General features: G+C 47.2%; 1 protein-coding gene across 1 annotated transcript in view; it reads left to right on the plus strand.

The window, feature by feature from the left end:
- The window catches only part of PLXNA4 (plexin A4), a 621,967-nt gene that overhangs the window by 36,978 nt on the left and 562,615 nt on the right, over positions 1-22,374 (plus strand). The window contains exon 2 of the mRNA XM_081879604.1: positions 20,208-21,487. Within this exon, the coding sequence (XP_081735730.1) occupies positions 20,306-21,487 (1,182 nt within the window). The 5' untranslated portion in view covers positions 20,208-20,305. The remainder of the gene's footprint in view (positions 1-20,207; positions 21,488-22,374) is intronic.

Below are 22,374 nucleotides of genomic sequence, written 5' to 3' on the forward strand. Positions count from 1 at the left end.
AAACTGCATAAAACGTTCCCTTATATTCCTTTGGTAGTATCGTACCTTGTTATTTTAAGGATTTGCAGGAACGGAGAGGCAGGCAGGCTTTCACGAAAGCCAAGTTAACTCTGCTGCCTTGAACTGTTTTAGAAGGGAGGTTCAGAGATATGCCATGGCCTGAAGATTGTGCTCTTATTATTATATATTGCCCTCTATTTATAATTGTGGAGTGAGCAATACTATTTTTTTTAAAAAAATAATTTTTATTAATTTTACAACATAAACAAAAAACAAACAAACATAACACGACTTCCCCATACCTCCCCTTCACTGCATCCTTGTTTTAAAATTTTTTAGCAATCCTTCATCCATTTTTATATTTAATTCTCTTTAAAATTTTCTTAAGCTTAAATTTTTACAGCTGTAATTCTTTATATCAAATCCCTTGACATCTTAACATTCCGAAATTTTACAACAATTTTTAAGATAAATTTTACATTTTTTCCAGTCCTCTTCCACTGTCTCTCTCCTCTGGTCACGAATTCTGCCGGTCATCTCTGCCAGTCCCATAAATTCAGTCACCTTGGTCTGCCATTCTTCCAGAGTAGGTAGTTCTTTAGTCTTCCAATACTTTGCCAAAAGAATTCTTGCTGCTGTTGTTGCGTACATAAAAAATGTTCTATCTTTCTTTGGAATCATTTGGCCTACCATGCCCAAGAGAAAAGCCTCCGGTTTCTTTGCAAATGTCCACTTAAGGATTTTCTTAATTTCATTATAGATCATTTCCCAGTAGGCCTTAATCTTCGGGCAGGTCCACCAAAGATGATAAAAAGTTCCTTCGCATTCATTACACTTCCAGCAGTTGTTATTGGGCAAATGATATATCTTTGCAAGCTTGACTGGGGTCATGTACCACCTATAGATCATTTTCATTATATTCTCTTTTAAGGCACTACATGCCGTGAATTTAATACCTGTGGTCCATAACTGCTCCCAGTCAGCAAACATAATATCATGACCAATATCTTGTGCCCACTTAATCATAGCTGATTTAACCGTTTCATCCTGTGTGTTCCATTTTAGCAGCAGATTATACATTCTAGACAAATTCTTAGTATTGGGTTCTAACAATTCTGTTTCTAACTTTGATCTCTCCTTCTGGAATCCTAGTTTCCTGTCCTGCTTAAAGGTCTCATTAATCTGGTAATAATGTAACCAGTCTCGGACTTTAGGTTTTAATTTCTCAAAACTCTGTAGTTTCAACTGGAGTGAGCAATACTATCTATGCCTGTGTGGGTCCTGCAGGGCTTGAGGGGAACAAAATAAAAATATCATTGAAATTGTTATTACTCAAAGCAATACAGCATTTGCTCACATAAATAATTTGTTTAGTGGACGGACAATGCAGTAGAACCCCTGAGTCCAAAGAGGAAATTATAACATTTCCCCCTGCAAACTGTGTCGTAGGCTGGTCCAAATGTTCCTCTAGTCCACCGAGGTGCTGAATATTTCAGAACTGCTTCTCTGCAAAGCGTTTGAATCCCAAAGCAGTGGGTAAACCACAACAAATAGCATAATATGCAGCCTGCTGGACATAGCCCTGCATTTATAATGCAATTATAACAAACAAACAAAATCCCTCCATTTTTGGATTTCGTTTTCTCTTTTTTGAGGCCTGAGGGTGTGGACACAATGGTTGGCCAACAATGCCCGCTCTTGACCCTTGCTCTTCATGGCCGATTTGAAGTTGCCGTGTTTGTGTGTATGCTTCAAAAGGAGAGTTTGGGGGCATGTTGATTTAGCATACATATATACGTGAATTCAGTTTGGCTTATACGAGGCAACAAGGGCCCAGAAGTTTTATTCCTCTTCCCAACAGAACAAGGTTTAACCCCACTTTCTAGCTCTCCATATAGTGCATAGAAGCCAACTCCTAGGGGCTGAGGTCCCTTTGGCCCCCAATAAAATATTTGTGGGGGCTGGTCCTCCCCACCCCAAAGTTAATGGGCATTGACAAACCTAGACAGCATTAAAAAGCAGAGACATCACCTTGCCAACAAAGGTCCTTATAGTTAAAGCTATGGTTTCCCCAGTAGTGATGTATGGAAGTGAGAGCTGGACCTTAAAGAAGGCTGATCGCCGAAGAATGGATGCTTTTGAATTATGGTGCTGGAGGAGAATCTTGAGAGGCCCATGGACTGCAAGAAAATCAAACCTCTCCATTCTTAAGGAAATCAGCCCTGAGTGCTCACTGGAAGGACAGATTGTGAAGCTGAGGCTCCAATACTTTGGCCACCTCACGAGAAGAGAAGACTCCCTGGAAAAGACCCTGATGTTGGGAAATATTGAGGGCACAAGGAGAAGGGGACAACAGAGGATGAGATGGTTGGACAGTGTTCTCAAAGCTACCAGCATAAGTTTGACCAAACTGCGGGAGGCAATGGAAGACAGGAGTGCCTGGCGTGCTCTGGTCCATGGGGTCATGAAGAGTTGGACACGACTAAACGACTAAACAACAACTACCATTAAAATGGGATGTATGTGCCACGTCTTGGGATCAATTTTATTCAAGTTGGCACCCTTGAGTGACTCCCCCTCACCACTGAGCTAAATAAACCTATTTGTGGGGTTTACGTAAACAAGAGCTCTGCATCCCTCAGTCACTTTCCCAAACTGTTCCGCCTCCCCCTTTGCTGGTGGCACAACAGCTTTGGGACTTCATGACCAAGCAGCGACTCTTCATCGCAAAGGGAGTGTGGGGCATTAAGGAGGAGAACAGGTGTGGCTGCATAAAGCATGCAGCCCAGGGCAACTCTTGCAAGGAAGCTACTGCACCCACATGGCCACCCACATGGTCATGACTCATTGAGTAAGTCGTTCCCCAAGGGATAGAAAAGGTGTGTATGGAGTGGAGGGAGGGAGCCGTGTTTTTGCAAACTCCCTGCTGTGCTTCTCATGAATGGGGAGATGACTGGCGTTTGGAGGGGATCCCAGATTTTGGGGTTTGTAGTTAATGAAGCTGGGAGACAAAATGAGGGCGGTTAGTGTATGGATTTTCAGCGATTCTGGCTTTGAATCTGTTTTTACAGCCTGGAATTGCTTACCCTCCAACACCTTGAAGCCCAAATCCAGGGTGCCACCTTCCTGGACACCATCTTGTCAGGCTTCGTGGAATCAGCTTCCTCCTCCGCGGCAGTAATAAGCAGATCAGATAAAAGGAAAGTCTTACCAGTTAGTTTCTTTAATAAACACAGTGAGAGACAAAAGAAAGCTTCTCTTTAGAATGGCGGTGCTCCCAACTAAGGCTTACCCCCCTCCATCCCTATTAATCTACATCACTCCTATGTCTTGTAATCGGAGCTTGTATCCTCTGCGCTTTCTGTTCTAACACTCTCTGAGCTCTCCGTGTCCTTGGGGATTGGGGCGGGGGAATGCTGTCCAGAGACTCTGAATCTGTTGACCCTCTCTCCAGCATGGTGTAGTGGTTAAGAGTGGTGGACTCGTAATCTGATGAACTGGGTTCACTTCCCCGCTCCTCCACATGCACCTGCTGGGTGCCCTTGGGCTAGTCACACTTCTCTGAAGTCTTTCAGCCTCACTCACCTCACAGAGTGTTTGTTGTGGGGGAGAAAGGTAAAGGAGATTGTTAGCCGCTTTGAGACTTCTTAAGAGGAGTGAAAGGTGGCATATCAAGTCCAAACTCCAACTCTTCCTCCTCCTCTTCCTCCTCTTCCTCCTCCTCCTCCTCCTCTTCTTCTTCTTCTTCTTCTTCTTCTTCTTCTTCTTCTTCTTCTTCTGTGTTTCTTCTGCTAGCTGTTCCCCATCCACTATTTCTCAGCTTCTGCCTTCTAAACTATGCCCCTCTGTAAACCACTTTTCCAAATCTATTCTGACCTCCTGCTCCTGGGAAGATTCAAGGTCAGGGTCAGGGGGCAGTTCCCATCATTCCTCCTCAGTGCTGCCCTCTGCAGCACAATCCCTGACATATCTTTTCATTTATCAAAAGAGCACATTGCTGTGATCACATGTGATTTCGCACCACGGTTCCCCCCCAAACACCTTTTTCATGTTTTGGGGTGCCATAAAAGATCACGCCAACCTCAAAGGGTTTTTTTGTGGGGAAATCACACAAAAAATCACATTATTTGCTTTGAAATAACGTGAGACCACAGCAACTAAAATGGCTGCCATTCTCTTGCGATAAAAACGTGGGATGCCCCGGGTTTTCCTGGACACTTGTGGGATATGCAATTGTCACCTTCAGTGTGCTCAACGTGACTCCCTGAATGGAATTTTTTCAAGGCCTTATTAGACAAAAGGCCTTTAAAGTACAGGGTGCTTCAACAGCTGGACAATCTAGGGTCAGTTTCTCCTCACAAAAAGTGAAATGTTTCTTTCTGCTTATCCGACTGATGTGACTCCCTGTGTTTGTCACTTGGTTGGTGTCTGTGGCCACATGCACTGGCCTTCAGATGCAATAGCCTTACACCAATCGGACAGAAAAAAGAGGGGCGGTCTCCCACATGCTCTATAAATATGTCAGTGGATTGTGTACATAATTTGGCAGGGATTGTATAATTTAATTCCAGCAATGTAATACATATTTTATCAGAGAACATGGGTAGCAGAGATTTCCCCCAGAAGAAGGACTCATGATCAAAACACACCAGGTTGGTTTTATCTGATTCTTTTTGGAATAAATACATTTTCTCCCCCATTGCATATTGGGACTACCTCCTCCTTTTTCCCTGCCTGAGGAAAACACAGCTCAAATAGTTGATCCTGCCAGAGATGGGCAGATAAAAATAAGTTAATGCCCCATTTGTATTCAGGGAGAGACTGGGCCTGTTGTGTGGCAGTAAGCAAGCAAAGCCACTGGTTTTTAGCCGGAGGCCCAGGTGGGCTGTTTCTCGATGCAAGGAGATGCATTGCAAACAAAAATGTTGCAAATCCCTCATCCTGAACAAAAAAATGAGGCTGGGAGAGTATGGATCGTGCCAAGTTTCGGTGGCTGATAGGATTCATGGTTCCTGGGAATCTCAACCACATTTTCCCCTGGATTTTGGAGTTCTAAATTTTCCTGTCTTGTTTACAAAGAGGAACTGTTGCAGCACAGTTGTGCTTCTATTATTACGTACAGTTTCCTATAAGTTTCAGTTCTTTCATGCGTTCAGCCGGTGGCAGAGCTATGGCCATATCTGAACAAGAGTAGCCTAACTTCTAGGATAGAGAAGCAGCATGTGATATATATGGGGCTGCCTTTGAAGACTGTTCAGGCACTGCAACTAGTGCAAAATTTGATGGCCACACTGCCTCCAGGTCCGTCTTTACCCGGGGGTGTAAGTGGTGCGGGGCACCTGGGTGCTGAATTCGGGGGGGGGGGGGGCGCCAAGTGCCCGTCGCTGAAGCTGCCTAAGCTCTTAACTATCTACCTGTTATGAAATAATAAAGAATTTTGATCAAGCTAGAAAAACGAAGTACATATATACCTAGGTATTTCTGTAAGCGGGATGCAGATTGTTGAATTTTGAATTTTTTTTATTCATGGCTGCCTTCAGGTATCGTCTAAAGGTTGTATAGTTACTTATCTCCTTTGCTTGGGGGGGGTGTCGGATAATTTCCTATGAAAATTGGGACATCCTACCATACCATCCAAGGCAGGACATTCTGGGATCAAACCAGAAACCGGAATGGCTTCTGTAAATCCAAGGCTGTCCCTGGAAAATAGGGATGCATGGAGGTACTGCCAATTGCTTCTTTGCCTACACAATGGCCCCCTCAGTGGTGGTGCCCCCTCAGTGGCCAGTGTGGGGGAACTGGCCGTGCTGCCCTAAATCTGCCTCTGTTGGCCACCACCATGACTGACCCCTATACTGAGAGGGTGGAATCCCATATGGTGACAGGGTGCTGAATGCATTTGCACGCACAATCCTGACTGCACAGATTTCTGAATTGCATACCAAATGCATCCACCAGCTCCCTGTGACACCTCGGTGTGCAGTTATGTGATTACCATTGCCAGCTGTTCAGATGGGGGTGGGGGTGGAGTAGGCCTAGCCTACTCTTGTGCCTTTAACAACCATTTGATGGGCTATAATTAGCAGCTGAAGCATTTCCTGTTGTCACCTGTTAATTGCTGTGGATCAAATAGCTCTTTAAAGGCACAGCTAAACATTAGCAACCTTTCTCGCACCAGTTTGCAAGAACAACTCAAGCATACTCCCCCCTTCTCCTTTCCTTAAAGGTAAAGGGACCCCTGACCATTAGGTCCAGTTGTGGCCGACTCTGGGGTTGTGGCGCTCATCTCGCTTTATTGGCCGAGGGAGCCGGTGTACAGCTTTCGGGTCATGTGGCCAGCACGACTAAACCGCTTCTGGCGAACCAGAGCAGCGCACGGAAACGCCGTTTACCTTCCCGCCGGAGCGGTACCTATTTATCTACTTGCACTTTGATGTGCTTTCAAACTGCTAGGTTGGCAGGAGCAGGGACTGAGCAATGGTAGCTCACCCTGTCGTGGGGATTTGAACCGCCAACCTTCTGATCGGCAAGTCCCCGCCTCCCTCGCATAGCTTTGTACAATTCAGTTTTGCCCCTTGGCCAAGACAATTACCATTCTTCCAGTGAAATTCTGGTTGCTTGGTGGCAACCCTACTTCCTAGTTCAACAGGTGCAGATGCAGGTCATGGTTCAACAGGTGCGGATACAGGGCATGCCTTGCATTCCCGAGCTTTTTAATTGCACCTCCAAACAATAGCACTTCCTCTGCAGCAGCGATAATATTTGCTAATGAGGCTGAGCAATTACGTTGCTGCTGCTGCTATAGAATGAGTGTTGATGGCGTTCCAAAATTTGTATGTGCAAACAAAGGCCCCGATCCCTGGTAAGCCCCCTCCTTGTACCTGGAGGCTTCTACTGAAGCCTCAGGACTTGCATGGGCAGCAACGGTGCTGGTGAAAGTCAAAAGGATAAAAAGAATTTTTTATCTGCATTCTCTCCATATGTGTTTTACTGCCCTTGCAAGCTGAAGCCATTGCAGAAGCAGCTTTTAAAGTCTCATTTAAATTTCTGCTTGTGTGCATGAATGATGGGATTGGGTTGTTTAATTTCTATACCGAAGAATTGATGCTTTTGCATTCTGGTGCTGGAGGAGAATCTTGAGAGTCCCATGGACTGCAAGAAGATCAAAGCTATCCATTCTGAAGGAAATCAGCCCTGAGTGCTCACTGGAAGGACAGATCCTGAAGCTGAGGCTCCAAGACTTTGGCCACCTCATGAGAAGAGAAGACTCCCTGGAAAAGACCCTGGTGTTGGGAAAGATGGAGGGCACAAGGAGAAGGGGACGACAGAGGAAGAGATGGTTGGGCAGTGTTCTCGAAGCTACGAACATGAGTTTGACCAAACTGTGGGAGGCAGTGGAAAACAGGAGTGCCTGGCGTGCTCTGGTCCAGGGGGTCACAAAGAGTCGGACACGACTAAACGACTAAGCAACAAAAATACCACTTAATACATTAAATATAGATCTAAGCAGCATACAGAAAAGTGAAGTAACAGACAAGTCACATATAAAAAATGTTACATTCATGGAAAGCTCCTCATATATCTATAAATCAGTATCAATTCATTTTCCTTCTGACACACCCTCCTTCTCAGCCTCTGGGTTCTCACACAGGGTCCATCAAACCCTCAGCTCACCCACAAAAGCCCAGTTAGAAGAGTTCCTGGAAACAGTAGATATCACCCTGGTCTCTCATTCTAGACTTGTTTTTTATGGGCAGGCCCAAGGTAGATGGCCCTTCCTTAGGCTCCCCACAGCTGTGTCCCATTCAGTTGAAACGGGTGTCACTGTGGCCTAAACCACTGAGCCTCTCAAGCTTGCCAATTGGAAGGTCGGCAGTTCAAATCCCCACAACGGAGTGAGCTTCCATTCTTCTGTCCCAGCTTCTGCCAACAAAGTAGTTCAAAAGCATGCCTGTGCAAGTAGATAAATAGGTACCACTGAGGTGGGAAGGTAAATGGCGTTTCCATGCACTCTGGCTTCTGCCATGGTGCCCCGTTGCACCAGAAGTGGTTTAGTCATGCTGACCACATGACCCCGAAAGCTGTCTGTGGACAAACACTGGCTCCCTCGGCCTGAAGCGAGATGAGCCTTGCAACCCCATAGTTGACTGGACTTAACTGTCCAGGGGTCCTTTACCTTTGACCCAATTCAGCTGCAGCCTCTCCCCACCCAGTTCCAAGAGCAGCAAGTTTGTTGAGTTTCCTGGGGGTCCAAAGGATGGGAAGAAGCGCCCCCTCCACTCACAGCTCTTTCTTCCCCCTCTGTTCTCTCCTTCTCCTCCAGCTGCCTATCCACTCACATGCATTTCTAAGAACATAGCTCCCTGGCCTTCACTGCCATCATTTTTGCAATGAAAACATCCTTTTTCATGTGCCTGATTTTGGGCTCCTCTACTGTGCAAGGGGCAGACTCCGTCTACAGTTTACTTGCTTTGAGGGGGAGGGAGAAGATAGAAAGAAAAACATTGAAGTTGTAGCGGCAAGTGTATTCTTAAATCCAAGGGAGCAAAGAATCATAGAATGGTAGTGATTGAAGGGATTATATAGCCTATACGGCCAAGGACCCTCGTACCTACAGGACCGCCTCTCCTGGTATGTCCCATGGAGGACCTTACAGTCTTCAAATAATAACATCTTGGAGATCCCGGGCCATGGGGAGGTTAGACTGGCCTTGACCAGAGCCAGGGATTTTTCGGCTGTGACCCCGATCTGGTGGAACGCTCTGTCACAAGAGACTAGGGCCCTGCAGGACTTGACATCTTTCCGCAGGGCCTGCAAGACAGAGCTGTTCCACCAGGCCTTTGGCTAAGGCACAGTCTGACCACCTCCTTCTGTAATCCTAGCCCAATGGTTGCCATTAATTTGATTCTGAATTGATTTTAGAATGTATCTCAATTAATTGACTGTGATTTTATGTAAACTGTGCTATTTTTACTGTTGTTAGCCACTCTGAGGCCAGCTTCGGCTGGGGAGCGCGGGATATAAATAATAATAATAATAATAATAATAATAATAATAATAATAATAATTATCATCATCATCATCCCAACCCCATGCAATGCAGGAATCACTTGCCCAAAATGAGGCTCAAACCCACAACCCTGAGATTAAGAGATGGAACTGCCTTAAAAGGTGCATTTTTCCTTTCCTCCACATTGCCCAATATTTCAAATAAATCCCGTTTCACTTTGCCCTGGCCCCGTGCATTCATGTAATTAATTTATTTCATAAAATTTATACACTGCTTGATTGTAACACCCCCCTTCAGATGTATTGCTTTTAAAAAAAATAATTGTTATTGCATTTTCAATTTTATCACAATCACAGTTTCCATACATAATTCAATAAACTCAAACATTGCTCTGTCCGAGCATCAACCTCCTCCCGCCCCTCTCTCTGACTTCCGTACATATTTACTTTGTTCTTAGCATTTCCATAGCCACTTTTTAAACCTTCTCTCTTATTTGTATATTTCCCCTCATTAAATGTAAATCAGTTCCTTATATTCCCATTACAAAACATTTCAGTTCCAAGCTCCAAACGTTTTCAGATGTTTACAATGCTCTTTCATATATAATATAAATTTGCTCCAGTCCTTTTGAAACAGTTCGTCATGCTGATTCTGGATCTTCCCCGTCAACTTTGCTAATTCTACGTATTCCACCATCTTAGTCCACCATTTTTCCAATGTTGGAAGCTCCTGAATTTTCCATTTCTGAGCCAGAAGTATCCTTGCGGCCGTTGTGGCATACATAAACAGATTCACATCTCTTTTTTTTGGAATTTCACCCCTCAAATGTATTGAATAACACTGGGAATGCCAAAAACATTTTTATTTTCGAACACTGAAAGCAACAGTTAGAGGAAGATCTGCCAAAAAATAATAATGTGGTAGAATGCTTCGGAGAGTGTATTATTTCAGTTTGCAGATGAGTGATTGCATTTTAAGATGCTCTCTCACATTAAAAAAAGAAAAGAAAATCCATGCAAAGCATTACATCAAGGAGAAAGTCAAGCGAGAGCATTTCTCCATGATGTGTTAATGTTCTGCATAGCTTAAATCTGGTGCTGGAGGAAGCAAGTCTGGCAAAGTAAAGCCTGTAGCTCATTGGTGGAGCAACTGCTTTGTATGCAACAGAGCCCAGGTTTAATCCGTGGGATGTTCGTCCAGGTAGAACTGCAAGCATCCCTCATCCGCGACCCCGGAAAGCTGCTTTCAGTCAGTGTAGCCAGTACTAAGCCAGTACTAAAAAGCAGAGACATCACCTTGCCAACAAAGGTCTGTATAGTTAAAGCCATGGTTTTCCCCGTAGTGATGTATGGAAGTGAGAGCTGGACCATAATGAAGGCTGATCGCCAAAGAATGGATGCTTTTGAATTATGGTGCTGGAGGAGACTCTTGAGAGTCCCATGGACTGCAAGAAGATCAAACCTCTCCATTCTGAAGGAAATCAGCCCTGAGTGCTCACTGGAAGGACAGATCGTGAAGCTGAGGCTCCAATACTTTGGCCACCTCATGAGAAGAGAAGACGCCCTGGAAAAGACCCTGATGTTGGGAAAGATGGAGGGCACAAGGAGAAGGGAACGACAGAGGACGAGATGGTTGGACAATGTTCTCGAAGCTACCAATATGAGTTTGACCAAACTGCGGGAGGCAGTGGAAGACAGGAGTGCCTGGCGTGCTCTGGTCCAGGGGGTCACGAAGAGTCGGACACGACTAAACGACTAAACAACAACAAACAACAATACTCTGACTCAGTATAAAGCAGCTTCCTAAATATCCTGTATTTTAAGAGATAGCCCTTTCGTTGAAGAGGTTCTACAGATTTTGAAAAAAAAAGTTCTTGCATTTCAACAGCAGAGTCAAGGAGGTTGTAAAACACAAGAGGGCTAACTTTAAAGAGCAGAGGTTTTGCCCAGTGAAGATAACAGATAACAAGCTCTAGCAGATCATTGCACAATTTACATTTGTTTACATCGCATTACATGCCGATAATGTTATGTGAGAACGGCTTTGAAGAGCAAATTGTTCTTCAAAGACACAAGGCAGTTTTCACACTTGGACCCATCACATTGGAAGACCAGGGTGTGCGTCTGTTCACAAATGTTGGAATCCATTTTCAAACTTCCCCGTTAGCTAATTTTATTGATAAGCTGCAGATGTGTTTGGTTCTTGCAAGGAACTCTGCTTCGGTCACCTCAGGCCTTGCAAAGCTTATCCGATGGCACAGTTTGAAGATCCCCAACAGAGAAAAAAGGCTTTCCTGTATGTAAAGGTCTACATGAAAACAGCTGGAGCAAAAGCAAGTTACAAGGGGCTAGGAAGGAAAAATAGCCCTTAGAGCAGAGCTTTCCAAACTTTTCATGTTTGTGACACGCTTTTTAGGCATGCACCATTTCGCGACACAGCAATTCAGTTTTACTCAGTAAACTAACCCCTTTCCAGCCCCGGGAGGAGCGCAGGGAAGGTTTGCGTGACACATCTACACACTAATGTGTCACGACACACCGTTTGGAAAGCTCTGCCTTAGAGTGTTAGTCTATTACCTATTAGAGGAGAGGCAGCAGGGGGAATTCTCATCTTGTTGCCCCTGTCCATAATTTGGGGGCTAACCACAGGTTAGGGGCATTTTATCCGAGGAGATAGGGCAGTGGGCAGCTTCCCCTGCTAGTCTGAAGTGGGGAGGAAGGGAGTAGCTGAGCCTTACTTAGCAGAACCACCCAAACAACCTTATTACAGCTATCCACAGACCACTTATAGTCAATCACCCTTGCCACAGCCCAGCCTGGAATTTTCTCACGGCGGGAGACCTCTGTCAACATAAGTGCAAAGCATTCCATTAGAGTCTGCTCATGTCATTTCTCTTTTTGACTCCTGGACCTCTGTAGAGGATAATAGCATTTTTTTAAATTTTCATTTTTTTTAATAAAAAAAAAATCTCAGTTGGAAATCAGAAAGGAGGTTTCCAGCGAGCGAGTGGGGGGAGGGATGGAGGCACCCAAGTCCAGCCAAGTGGTGACTCTGCTTGTGTGTAGTGACCTCCTCTGGAAATGCAATGGCTGATTCCACTTTTCAATTTACAGGCCCTTGTTGATGTGGGGAAGTCAATCCACGTTGACTTGGGGTTTATCTGCACTTCTCCTACTGCTTTCTTCTTTAGTGCTCGGTCGGAGCAAGAGGCAATTTGGGTTTTCTCCGGACTGACGTTTGCTCCAATGTGTCACTAAAGAGTGGGTTTTACCTGGGAATTGCGTGGGGCAAGGGGGAAACTGCTTGGAGCCATGCTTTGTGTTTCAAAGCCAATGTGCAGTGCAACTCTATATTGTTTCTTTAACCTGTGCCTTAATTTCTCACGTTGCATTGGTGAGGGCTACAGTTAGACTGAAAGATAGTGAGTTGCCCAGAGAAGGTTTTGTCCACTCTTGAACCTCTGCCCATTAGATCCCATTGGGATTAACTGGGCCAATGTGCGGGAATGTTCAGGGATGTAGGAGAGGATATATTGTTTGATTATATCCTTTCCAACTTGTGTTAACAAGTTCTACAATTTAGCAGAGTAACATTCCCCTTTTTAAACCTGCACAGCAGATGCGTTTGCTCAGGCTCGCTAAAGCCTCTAAAATAAGTTACCTGGTAATTTCCCCTTTAAAGGTAAAGGGACCCCTGACTGTTAGGTCCAGTTGCGAACGACTCTGGGGTTGCAGCGCTCTTCTCGCTCTACTGGCTGAGGGAGCTGGCGTACGGCTTCTGGGTCATGTGGCCAGCATGACCAAGCCACCTCTGGCGAACCAGAGAAGCGCACGGAAACGCCGTTTACCTTCCCGCCGGAGTGGTACCTATTTATCTACTTGCACGTTGGTGTGCTTTTGAACTGCTAGGTTGGCAGGAGCAGGGACCGAGCAACGGGAGCTCACCCCATTGCGGGGATTTGAACCGCCGACCTTCTGATCGGCAAGCCCTAGGCTCTGCGGTTTAGACCACAGTGCCACCCGCATCCCAATTTCCCCTTTAAAGGTAAAGGGTAAAGGTACCCCTGCCCGTACGGGCCAGTCTTGACAGACTCTGGGGTTGGTGCGCCCATCTCACTCAAGAGGCCAGGGGCCAGCGCTGTCCGGAGACACTTCCGGGTCACGTGGCCAGCGTGACAAAGCTGCATCTGGCGAGCCAGCGCAGCACACGGAAACGCCGTTTACCTTCCCGCAAGTAAGCGGTCCCTATTTATCTACTTGCACCCGGGGGTGCTTTTGAACTGTTAGGTTGGCAGGCGCTGGGACCGAGCAGCGGGAGCGCACCCCGCCACGGGGATTCGAACCGCCGACCTTTTGATCCGCAAGCCCTAGGCGCTGAGGCTTTTACCCACAGCGCCACCCGCGTCCCTCATAAAGGAACAGACACAACACAGTCTTCTATAAAAGTATAGAAAGAGTTTACTCACTCACTCATTCTGTTCACAGATGGATCCCAGAAGGCAGACATAAGTTGCAAGAGTAATATACCTGGAATCTATGCCCTAGATAGTCCCTTTGTCCTCTCTTGACTGGAAGCCAAGAGAGCATCTTAGGCTAAGCAGATGTTGCTTCTTTGACAAATGTAGTCAGAGAGTGAGAGAGAGATGGTGGCCAGTCCTATGCTTTTGTTACCTGCACAGGTGAGGCCACACCCACCTCTGGTCACATGTAAACGAAGTCTGTCCCAGCTTTGGAGGAAACATGAAGTTCCGACTGGCTGGTCCAGACATCCCCTTTTTATGTCCACTCTAGGGATGTTGTACTTGACTGCTCTGTGTTTCACATCCCACACAATGCCCACATTCCAACTCATCTTATCCTTCCTAAGAAATAGATTTGAATCAGGGTTTGGGTTTGGGTTTTCTGAAAATCTCAGCTTCAAAATTTATGCTTACTGTTCTTGCATATTATATGCACCACTCAGTGGTTTATCATTATTTTAGGGTTCAAATCCCTGCTTGGCCATGAAGCTTGGTCCATTCACAGCTTCTCAGCCGAACCTACTTCACAGAGATGTTGGGATAAAATGGGGAGGAGGGTGAGACCCGTATGTGCCACCTTGTGCTGCTCCTTAGAGGACAGGTGGGATGCAAATGTAACATTGATGCTTCCCAACCTTGCAGCAAATTGCAGCCTAGCGCCATGGCAAATGGGAAAACTGTTCTTATGCTTTGTGCTTTAAGAGAGCTGCTCCCGATTTCCAATGGGCATATCCCTCCTGACAGGCACCAAGCGCGGGAACACACACAGAGAGGAACAATTGTCCCATGTTGTTCATGTTCTGTGTGTGCCGTGTCTGATGCACACAGCATGGCCCAGCACAGAAGATTATCTCCTGGACCGGATGAGCCAGTTGCCGGAATCGGTCAGGTGTTTGGTCTGGAGTTAAACAGCCCCTGGAGATTTCCCGCGGAGGTGTAGAAATTTAATCTCTCTGTTTGGACATGCTGCAGCTTGCTTTTTTTATTATTATTTTGGCGTGTGTTTGTGCGGCTGAGATCTGTTTATTACTCTAAGCTCGGTAGAAAAGACTCTCTCCGGGCAGGATCCTCGCGGAGGGAGGCCTGCCTTCAATTTCCACCTGGCTGTGACTTAAAGGGAGAGAGAAGGGACTTATAGCTGCAGTTGGAAGGTGCGCTTTGCTGAGGTGGGGGAGCTGTTGACAATGTCCCTTGTCTGAATTTTCGCTCTCTCCGTGCAGGTTCCCAAAGAAAAAGCTCTGCCCATGGTAATCAGGGTTTATTAAAAGAAGCCGGAGGGGGAAAGGAAATGTTCAGCTGAGATTAAGGAGGATTGTGTAGCTGAGCTTGGTGCTGAATTGCTGCACAGCGAATCTGTTGCCGCAAGCTTGCCTTAGTCAGCGTCCCACGCAGGGCCCCCTCTCGCTCCGGCATCCCTGGAGCAGAGCAAAGGTAAGCGGAGGGAGGCAGTGCCGGATTAGCGCTGGCAGCGGTTCATTAACTGCGAGGTCCATCCTGCCAGCTGTCCCCTCGCAGAGCTCGGGAAAGGGGAGACGTGAGAAAAGCTGAAGGCCACAGCTTGTTAATAGGACATGTGGGTGGCGCAACTTGGCTCTCCCGTTAACTCCCGTTGATGCAGTTCTCTTCTTCACAAAAAAAGAGAGGAGAGCTGTGAAACTGGATTGTAGCATTGCAGAACTGTAGAGTTGCGAGGCACACCAAAGATCATCTAGTCCAACCCCTTGCGATGCAGGAATCACAACGGAAAAACCACCCACCAGCATCGGTCTAAAAACCTCAAACAAAGGAGAATCCACTGCCTTCTGAGGTGATCTTTGTGAGACTTCCATGCCAAGTGAAACTTAATTTGCTCTGATTGTGTCCTCCACCTTCTTGGGCCATGTTTTAAAGCCCTAATCGACTCAGTCCCAAATATCTGAAAGACTGCCTCCCTCCCTACAGACCTTTTTGGGTGCTGAGATAGGCAGAGGAAGCCCTCTTGGCAGTTCCTGCACCCTCAGAGGCTCGGGGGTGACAGCCTGGGAAGACGGCCTCCTCTGTGGTGGCCCCGTGTGGAACAGCCTCCTCACAGAGACATCTTCATTATACAGCACTATAATTTATATTAAATAAATTATAAAATCATGCACAGAGTGCTCCCTTCGAGACTCAGCAACTGCCACACATCTGAGAGGCTTGGTTAACAACTTGAGAACAATATAAATATTCAGGAGACTAGCTGCTTCTCCCTGTAGAGGCACAGCAAAGCCATTTTGGCCAGTAGCCATTGATGGCCCTCTCCTTCAGGAATCTGCCTAATCATCTTTTAAAGCCATCTAGCATGGAGGCTTCCTTCTCTTCCATAGTTAAACTAAGCACTGCTTGAAGAAGTGGTTTATTTTTGAAATTTGCCCGGAAACCCCAACAATTCTCACTAAGGTAGCAAACGTGTCGTTTGGGCCACACCACCTGAGGCCGAAAGATGTTTTGACTGAAACATTCCTCCATACAAACGAATTCCCTCCACACAGGGCTTGTTTTCATCCGGAACTTGCCGGAACTTATTATTATTTCATTGTGGAAGTTATTCTGCTTATGGGGATCTGCCTCAGTCTTGTGAGGCCTCTACTGCAGCCTTAAATGGGACAGCCTAGGCGCAGATTTACCACAGCGAGAGCCAAGGCCCTGAGAATCATTCCTGAGAGGGTGAAAAACAACAACACACAACCACCACCAAGGGAGCATGGGAAGAGTGCCAGGCTAGATTTCTTGCTGTGTCTGCTACAGTGCGGCGCATGACTTCGGGGTATTTAATCAGCGTTGTGCGGTTACCCAGCCAGTTCAAACGTGACCAATAAAATGCTCACAGCTGGCTGCTTCCTCCGAGCGCCTCAGCCCTTTGCTTTAAAGAGCTCCAAGCGGCTTGGGAGATGGGATGTGCTTTGCAGCATGAGAATTCAGCAAAGCATGCATCCCGGGCGCTGTGGCCTCGCTTGCGATGTTTGCTCAAGGGCACCCCGAGACAGTACACTCCCCGGCGTTTTGAGAAGCGCACCACACACGTCTTTGAAATCTCACAGCAGATCCATCCCAGTGCCCTCTGCCTGTGTTTTTGCAGGTAAAAAGGTAAAGGGACCCCTGACCATTAGGTCCAGTCGTGGACGACTCTGGGGTTGCGGCGCTCATCTCGCTTTATGGGCCGAGGGAGCTGGCATTCAGCTTCTGGGTCATGTGGCCAGCATGACTAAGCCACCTCTGGCGAACCAGAGCAGCGCACGGAAACACCGTTTACCTTCCCACCGGAGTGGTACCTATTTATCTACTTGCACTGGTGTGCTTTCGAACTGCTAGGTTGGCAGGAGCAGGGACCGAGCAACGGGAGCTCACCCCATTGTGGGGATTCAAACCGCTGACCTTCTGATCGGCAAGTCCTGGGCTCTCTGGTTTAACCCACAGCGCCACCCGTGTCCCTAAGTGTCCAATAGAGAAGTTCCTGTTTTTGCAGGTAGGGACGTTCAAAACCATACCAGGTGTTAGCAGTTTTGCCCGGGGACGGACCTTTCAAAAACCACAACAGATTTTGCTTTAGGTGGCAACTGGCAAGAACCTTAGTGGTCGGCAGAACCCCGCTGGAAAGTTTTCATACTGAAACTCTCTTTGGCCTCACTCATGTGAACACTGGGAGCTGCCTGTCAGACTCTGCATCCATCTAGCTTCATATTGCCTACACTGGCTGGCAGTAGCTCTCCAAGGTTTCAGGCAGGGTTCTCTCCTAGCCTGCCATGGAGGTTTATTTATTTCATTCATTTATTAAATTTATATACCGCCCTTCATCCGAGGATCAGAGGGCGGTTTACAGTATAAGATTCAGGGGATTTTTATTTATTTATGTTGTTTATTCAATTTGTATACTGCCCTATACCCGTAGATCTCAGGGTGGCTCATAACATAAAATTACCTGGGATCTTCTGTCCAAGGAGAGACACCCAGATTTGCTTCCAACATCTGTTTAGGTGACGTTTTGCTGGCTGCTGTAATCGCAAAGGATTATGGAGCAGAGTGTAGTTTTATGATAGCCACAACCTGAGGTGACTGGAGGCAGTCTGAGAAGCTGGCAGGCCCTGAACTCTGCCCAGGCTGGTGGCGGTGAGACCTTCGCGTTGCGGCATTTGCAGCAGAAGGAAAGGCAAAACCACACGAGAACGCCCTTCTCTTTCCTTTCCAGCTCTCCCTAACTTGCCGCCTGAGGCGGCTGCCTCAGCAAAGCTAATGGTCTGGCCGGCCCTCGATACTAAAGGTGACATTTCTCTTTGTGGTTCCACACACTCCTAATGCCACCTCTGTTTTCCTGTCTTCCTACAAACATCCTCTTTGCTCTCGTTTCAAAGCTGCTGTAGAAGGCTGGCTTGAGTTTTGTCTGGAAATAAACAAAGCGGCAGAATCCGGAAGCCTCCGGCCTCATTCTGCCTTGCTCTTTATCTTTTGTTTCCTTGGTGTTTGTTTTTAATCAGTCTCTTCGGAGCGCCGTGCAATGATAGGCTGGGTATTGCTATCACATTAGCTGTTTTGTTTTGTTTTTTTTGACGGAGGCGCTGTAATTTCCCTGTACTCGGATATGAGCCACGAGCGTTTTGAAGGCGCTACAATTCTTTGTCTCTGCATTTTGGGAGATGCTGTGCTGGAGACTCAGCAAGAGAGCTTGGCAGGTTCTCCCCGTTCAGCAAATACCTGATGACTTGCTTTGGGGAGCCGAATCCTGAGCCACCTGTTGCTCCATGGATGGCGCTGGGCATATGGTGAATGTGATCCAATTGCTCTGAAGGCGCGCTATATCTCAGGTACCCCGTGGTGCCTCTGCGTCGCTTCTCCCTGCCTGTGCAAAGCCCTGTCACTCAATACTCCGCATTCACTTGAATGGGGATCTTTACTATTATTAGAATTGTGTGGGTGCAGCGATGAGTAAAAAGGAAGGAAAGGAATATTTCCAAGTTATGTTTGTGAAGGCATGGCTGCTTCCTGACAGCTGATCACACATTTGCATTGGAAGGCTTGAGAAAGTATGGATGCCACAAGTGTTTGTCTAATATGGGTGCAATAAATAGGGAATTGTGATTCTCTGCACACTATTTTGGAGGGAGTGCACTCTCAGTGACATACACACTCATCCCACATTCATAACAAATCAATCTTTCTGTGTGGCAGCACCCAAACTTTAGAACGCTCTGCCTGTTGACATCAGGCATGCCCCTTTGCTGTACAGTGGTACCTCGGGTTAAGTACTTAATTCGTTCTGGAGGTCCATTCTTAACCTGAAACTGTTCTTAACCTGAAGCACCACTTTAGCTAATGGGGCCTCCAGCTGCTGCCGCGCTGCCGGAGCACGATTTCTGTTCTCATCCTGAAGCAAAGTCCTTAACCCAAGGTACTATTTCTGGGTTAGTGGAGTCTGTAACCTGAAGCGTCTGTAACCCGAGGTACCACTGTACTCTTTTTTGCTTTGACACGCCTAGACAGATATGTAGCAACTTTCAACCCATGTTTAGCTTATTGCTGATTTTAATTGTTGTTCAAACACTTTAAACAGCTATTTAACCACTTTTAATTCTTACTTTGTTTTACCCTTTTTTGCTTTGTGGGTTGTTGTTGTTTTTATTACCAAATGAAATGAAAATTAATCAAATAAATAAATACAGGCGTACAGGACACAGCCAGTGGTTAGCTCTGGCAGAATTTTCTGCACATGTATGCGTGCGATTTGATATGGTGACCCTCTTCCTGGATTTACCCAAGTATAACTGGGTCATCTTTCTTACTTACACTTTTAGAGTCATTCTTGTGCACTTCCATGTAAAAGTGCAGCTAGAGAAGCATGGCTCAAGGCAGGTGGAGATCAGGTGAGAGGAGTTTGGGTTTCTGGAGCTGATTGGGACAGGTGATGGTAGTGGCGGAGCTCTGAGGACCACATCTAGGTGGGATGGCACCAGGAGATGGGACAACTATGGCTTATGGCTGGAGGATTTGCACCTGCTTAATGCTGTGGATTAAATCACTGTGCTGCTTGGGCTTGCCGATCAAATGGTCGGCGGTTCGAGACCCCATGACGGGGTGAGCTCCCGTTGCTCGGTCCCTGCTCCTGCCAACCTAGCAGTTCGAAAGCACTCAGTGCAAGTAGATTAATAGGTACCACTCTGGCGGGAAGGTAAACAGTGTTTCCGTGCGCTGCTCTGACTTCAGCAGTAGTGGCTTAGTCATGCTGGCCACATGGCTCAGAAATACTGTCTGCGAAATGAGTGAGATGACCACCGCAACCCTAAAGTCATTCACGACTGGACTAATTGTCAGGGGTACCTTTACCTTTAACACCTAAATAGTACCATTAGTACTCTTCATGGTACTAGGCTGCTGCCCTGAAAGGCGCTTTGTTTAATCTGTACTTCCGCCTGCTTTTCTCGCCCTCCTAGTATATTCTCTGCTGTTTTGACAACGAGCCTGGCTGCTTGCTTATTCTGCCTTGGCATCTCATCGTTTGAGGGGGCTCCCTTTGTGCCAGCCTTGCTGCAGAGATGAAAAGGCGAGGATTAGCAATTAAAGAAGCTTTCTCTGATGATGGCATGGTTTTTGAAGTAGGGAGGTTGGGGACATGCTTCTCAATAATGTTTCTTTCTCCCCCTCTCTCTCCCCCACCCCTTTCCCCCTTAGGATAATCTCCACCGGAGGGTCGGCACTCTGAAAACGCTCACACCTCTAACGTCACTTCCTGCCTCTCTAGGAATACAAAACTCTTTTTTTTGGTAACCATGTCGGGAGACACGTGGAGGTGGACTTGCCTCCTCTTGCACCTCCTTCCCTGCGCCGTGATGCTGCCTTCCACCACGAGGCAGCAGCCTTCCAACCCAAAGAGACCTTTCCTCACCTTCACTGTGGAAACGGCGGACGTGCTTTTCAACCACTTGGTGGTGGACGAGAGGAGAGGCAACATCTACCTGGGGGCCGTCAATTGGATCTACAAACTCTCCAGCGATCTGGAGATGCTGACGTTTCACCAGACGGGCCCGGATAGCGACAACCCAAAGTGCTACCCTCCCAAACTGGTCCAGCCTTGCAACGAACCCTTGAAGTCCACAAACAACATTAACAAGATGCTCCTCATAGACTACAAGGAGAACAGGCTGATTGCTTGCGGCAGCCTGTACCAGGGCATCTGCAAACTCTTGAGGTTGGATGACCTGTTTAAGCTCGGAGAGCCCTTCCACAACAAGGAACACTACCTCTCTGGGGTGAATGAGAGCGGCTCGGTTTTTGGGGTCATAGTCTCTTACAATAACATGGACGACAAGCTCTTCATTGCTACCGCAGTGGATGGCAAGCCAGAGTACTTCCCCACAATTTCTAGCAGAAAGCTCCCCAAGAACTCTGAGGCAGAAGGGATGTTTGCTTACGTTTTCCATGATGAGTTTGTGGCCTCCATGATCAAGATCCCGTCGGATACGTTCACCATCATCCCTGACTTCGACATATACTACATCTATGGCTTCAGCAGTGGTAATTTTGTCTACTTTCTCACCCTCCAGCCCGAGATGATTTCTCCTCCGGGCTCCACCACTAAGGAGCAAGTCTACACCTCCAAGCTGGTCCGCCTGTGCAAGGAGGACACAGCCTTCAACTCGTATGTCGAAGTGCCCATTGGCTGCGAGAAGAACGGGGTGGAATACCGATTGCTGCAGGCGGCCTACCTGTCCAAGGCAGGAGCCATTTTGGCCAGGTCACTGGGCATCAGGCCGGAGGATGACGTCCTCTTCACCGTCTTCTCCAAGGGGCAGAAGAGGAAGATGAAGTCCTTGGATGAGTCGGCCTTGTGCATCTTTGCTCTGAAAAGAATTAACGACCGCATCAAAAACAGGCTGCAGTCCTGCTATAGGGGCGAAGGCACTTTGGATTTGGCCTGGCTTAAAGTGAAGGATATCCGCTGCAGCAGTGCAGTAAGTCAGGATGCTAACTAGAAACCCTCAGTTGTCCTTTGAGCCAGGAATGGTGGTGATGGAAGTAAGGTGGGGGGAGCACATAATGCAAGTCTGTGGGTGCAGTTTGGGAGGGGAATTCTTATGAACTGTGTCAAACCGCCAACTTCCTCCATTCGGCAGCCCCATTTTCAAAAGTTCGGCAGCCAGATACCATATTTTTCGCATTATAAGACGCACCTGACCATAATAATTTTTAAGGGAGGAAAACAAAAAATAAGAAGCCTCCTGAGCGAAGAGGGAGCACTCCCCCCTCTTCACTCAGGAGGCTTTGCGGGGCTATCCCTGAAGCCAGGAGAGCAAGCAGGATCGGTGCACGATTGCTTCAGTGAAAGCAAGCCTCCTGGCTTTCCCCCGACCTCCCGCAAGAGCTCTTTAAAGGGAGTGCGGCTCTTGGGGGCTTTTCTGGGAGGTGGGGGAAGGGACAGAGCCACGCACTCTGTCCCTTCCTCCACCTCCTGCAAAAGCCAGGGATAGCTGAGCGAAGCCTCTGCAGGGGAGCGGGATGAATGCTCCCTGCTGCCCTGCAGAGGCTTTGCGCGACTACGCCAGAAGCCAGAACAGCTAGAGGGAGCGCTGCGCAGCACTCCCTCTCACTGTTCTGGCTTCTGGGATAGCCCGTGAAGCCTGCATTCACTCCATAAGACATATACACATTTTCCCCCTTTCTTTTTAGGAGGGGGAAAAATGCATCTTATAGAGCGGTAAATACGGTACCACCCATTTTTTCTTTTCCCCAGATTGCCCTATTCTGAAGGCCATTTTCCCCCTTTGTGGTAGTGGAGATGGGAATGGCAGTTCAGGGATGCCATTCTCTACCCCCAACCCCCTATGCTCTTCCAAGCAGG

This window comes from Podarcis erhardii, assembly GCF_964252035.2.
Source record: "Podarcis erhardii genome assembly, chromosome: 10".
In the NCBI taxonomy this organism is placed as follows: domain Eukaryota; kingdom Metazoa; phylum Chordata; class Lepidosauria; order Squamata; family Lacertidae; genus Podarcis; species Podarcis erhardii.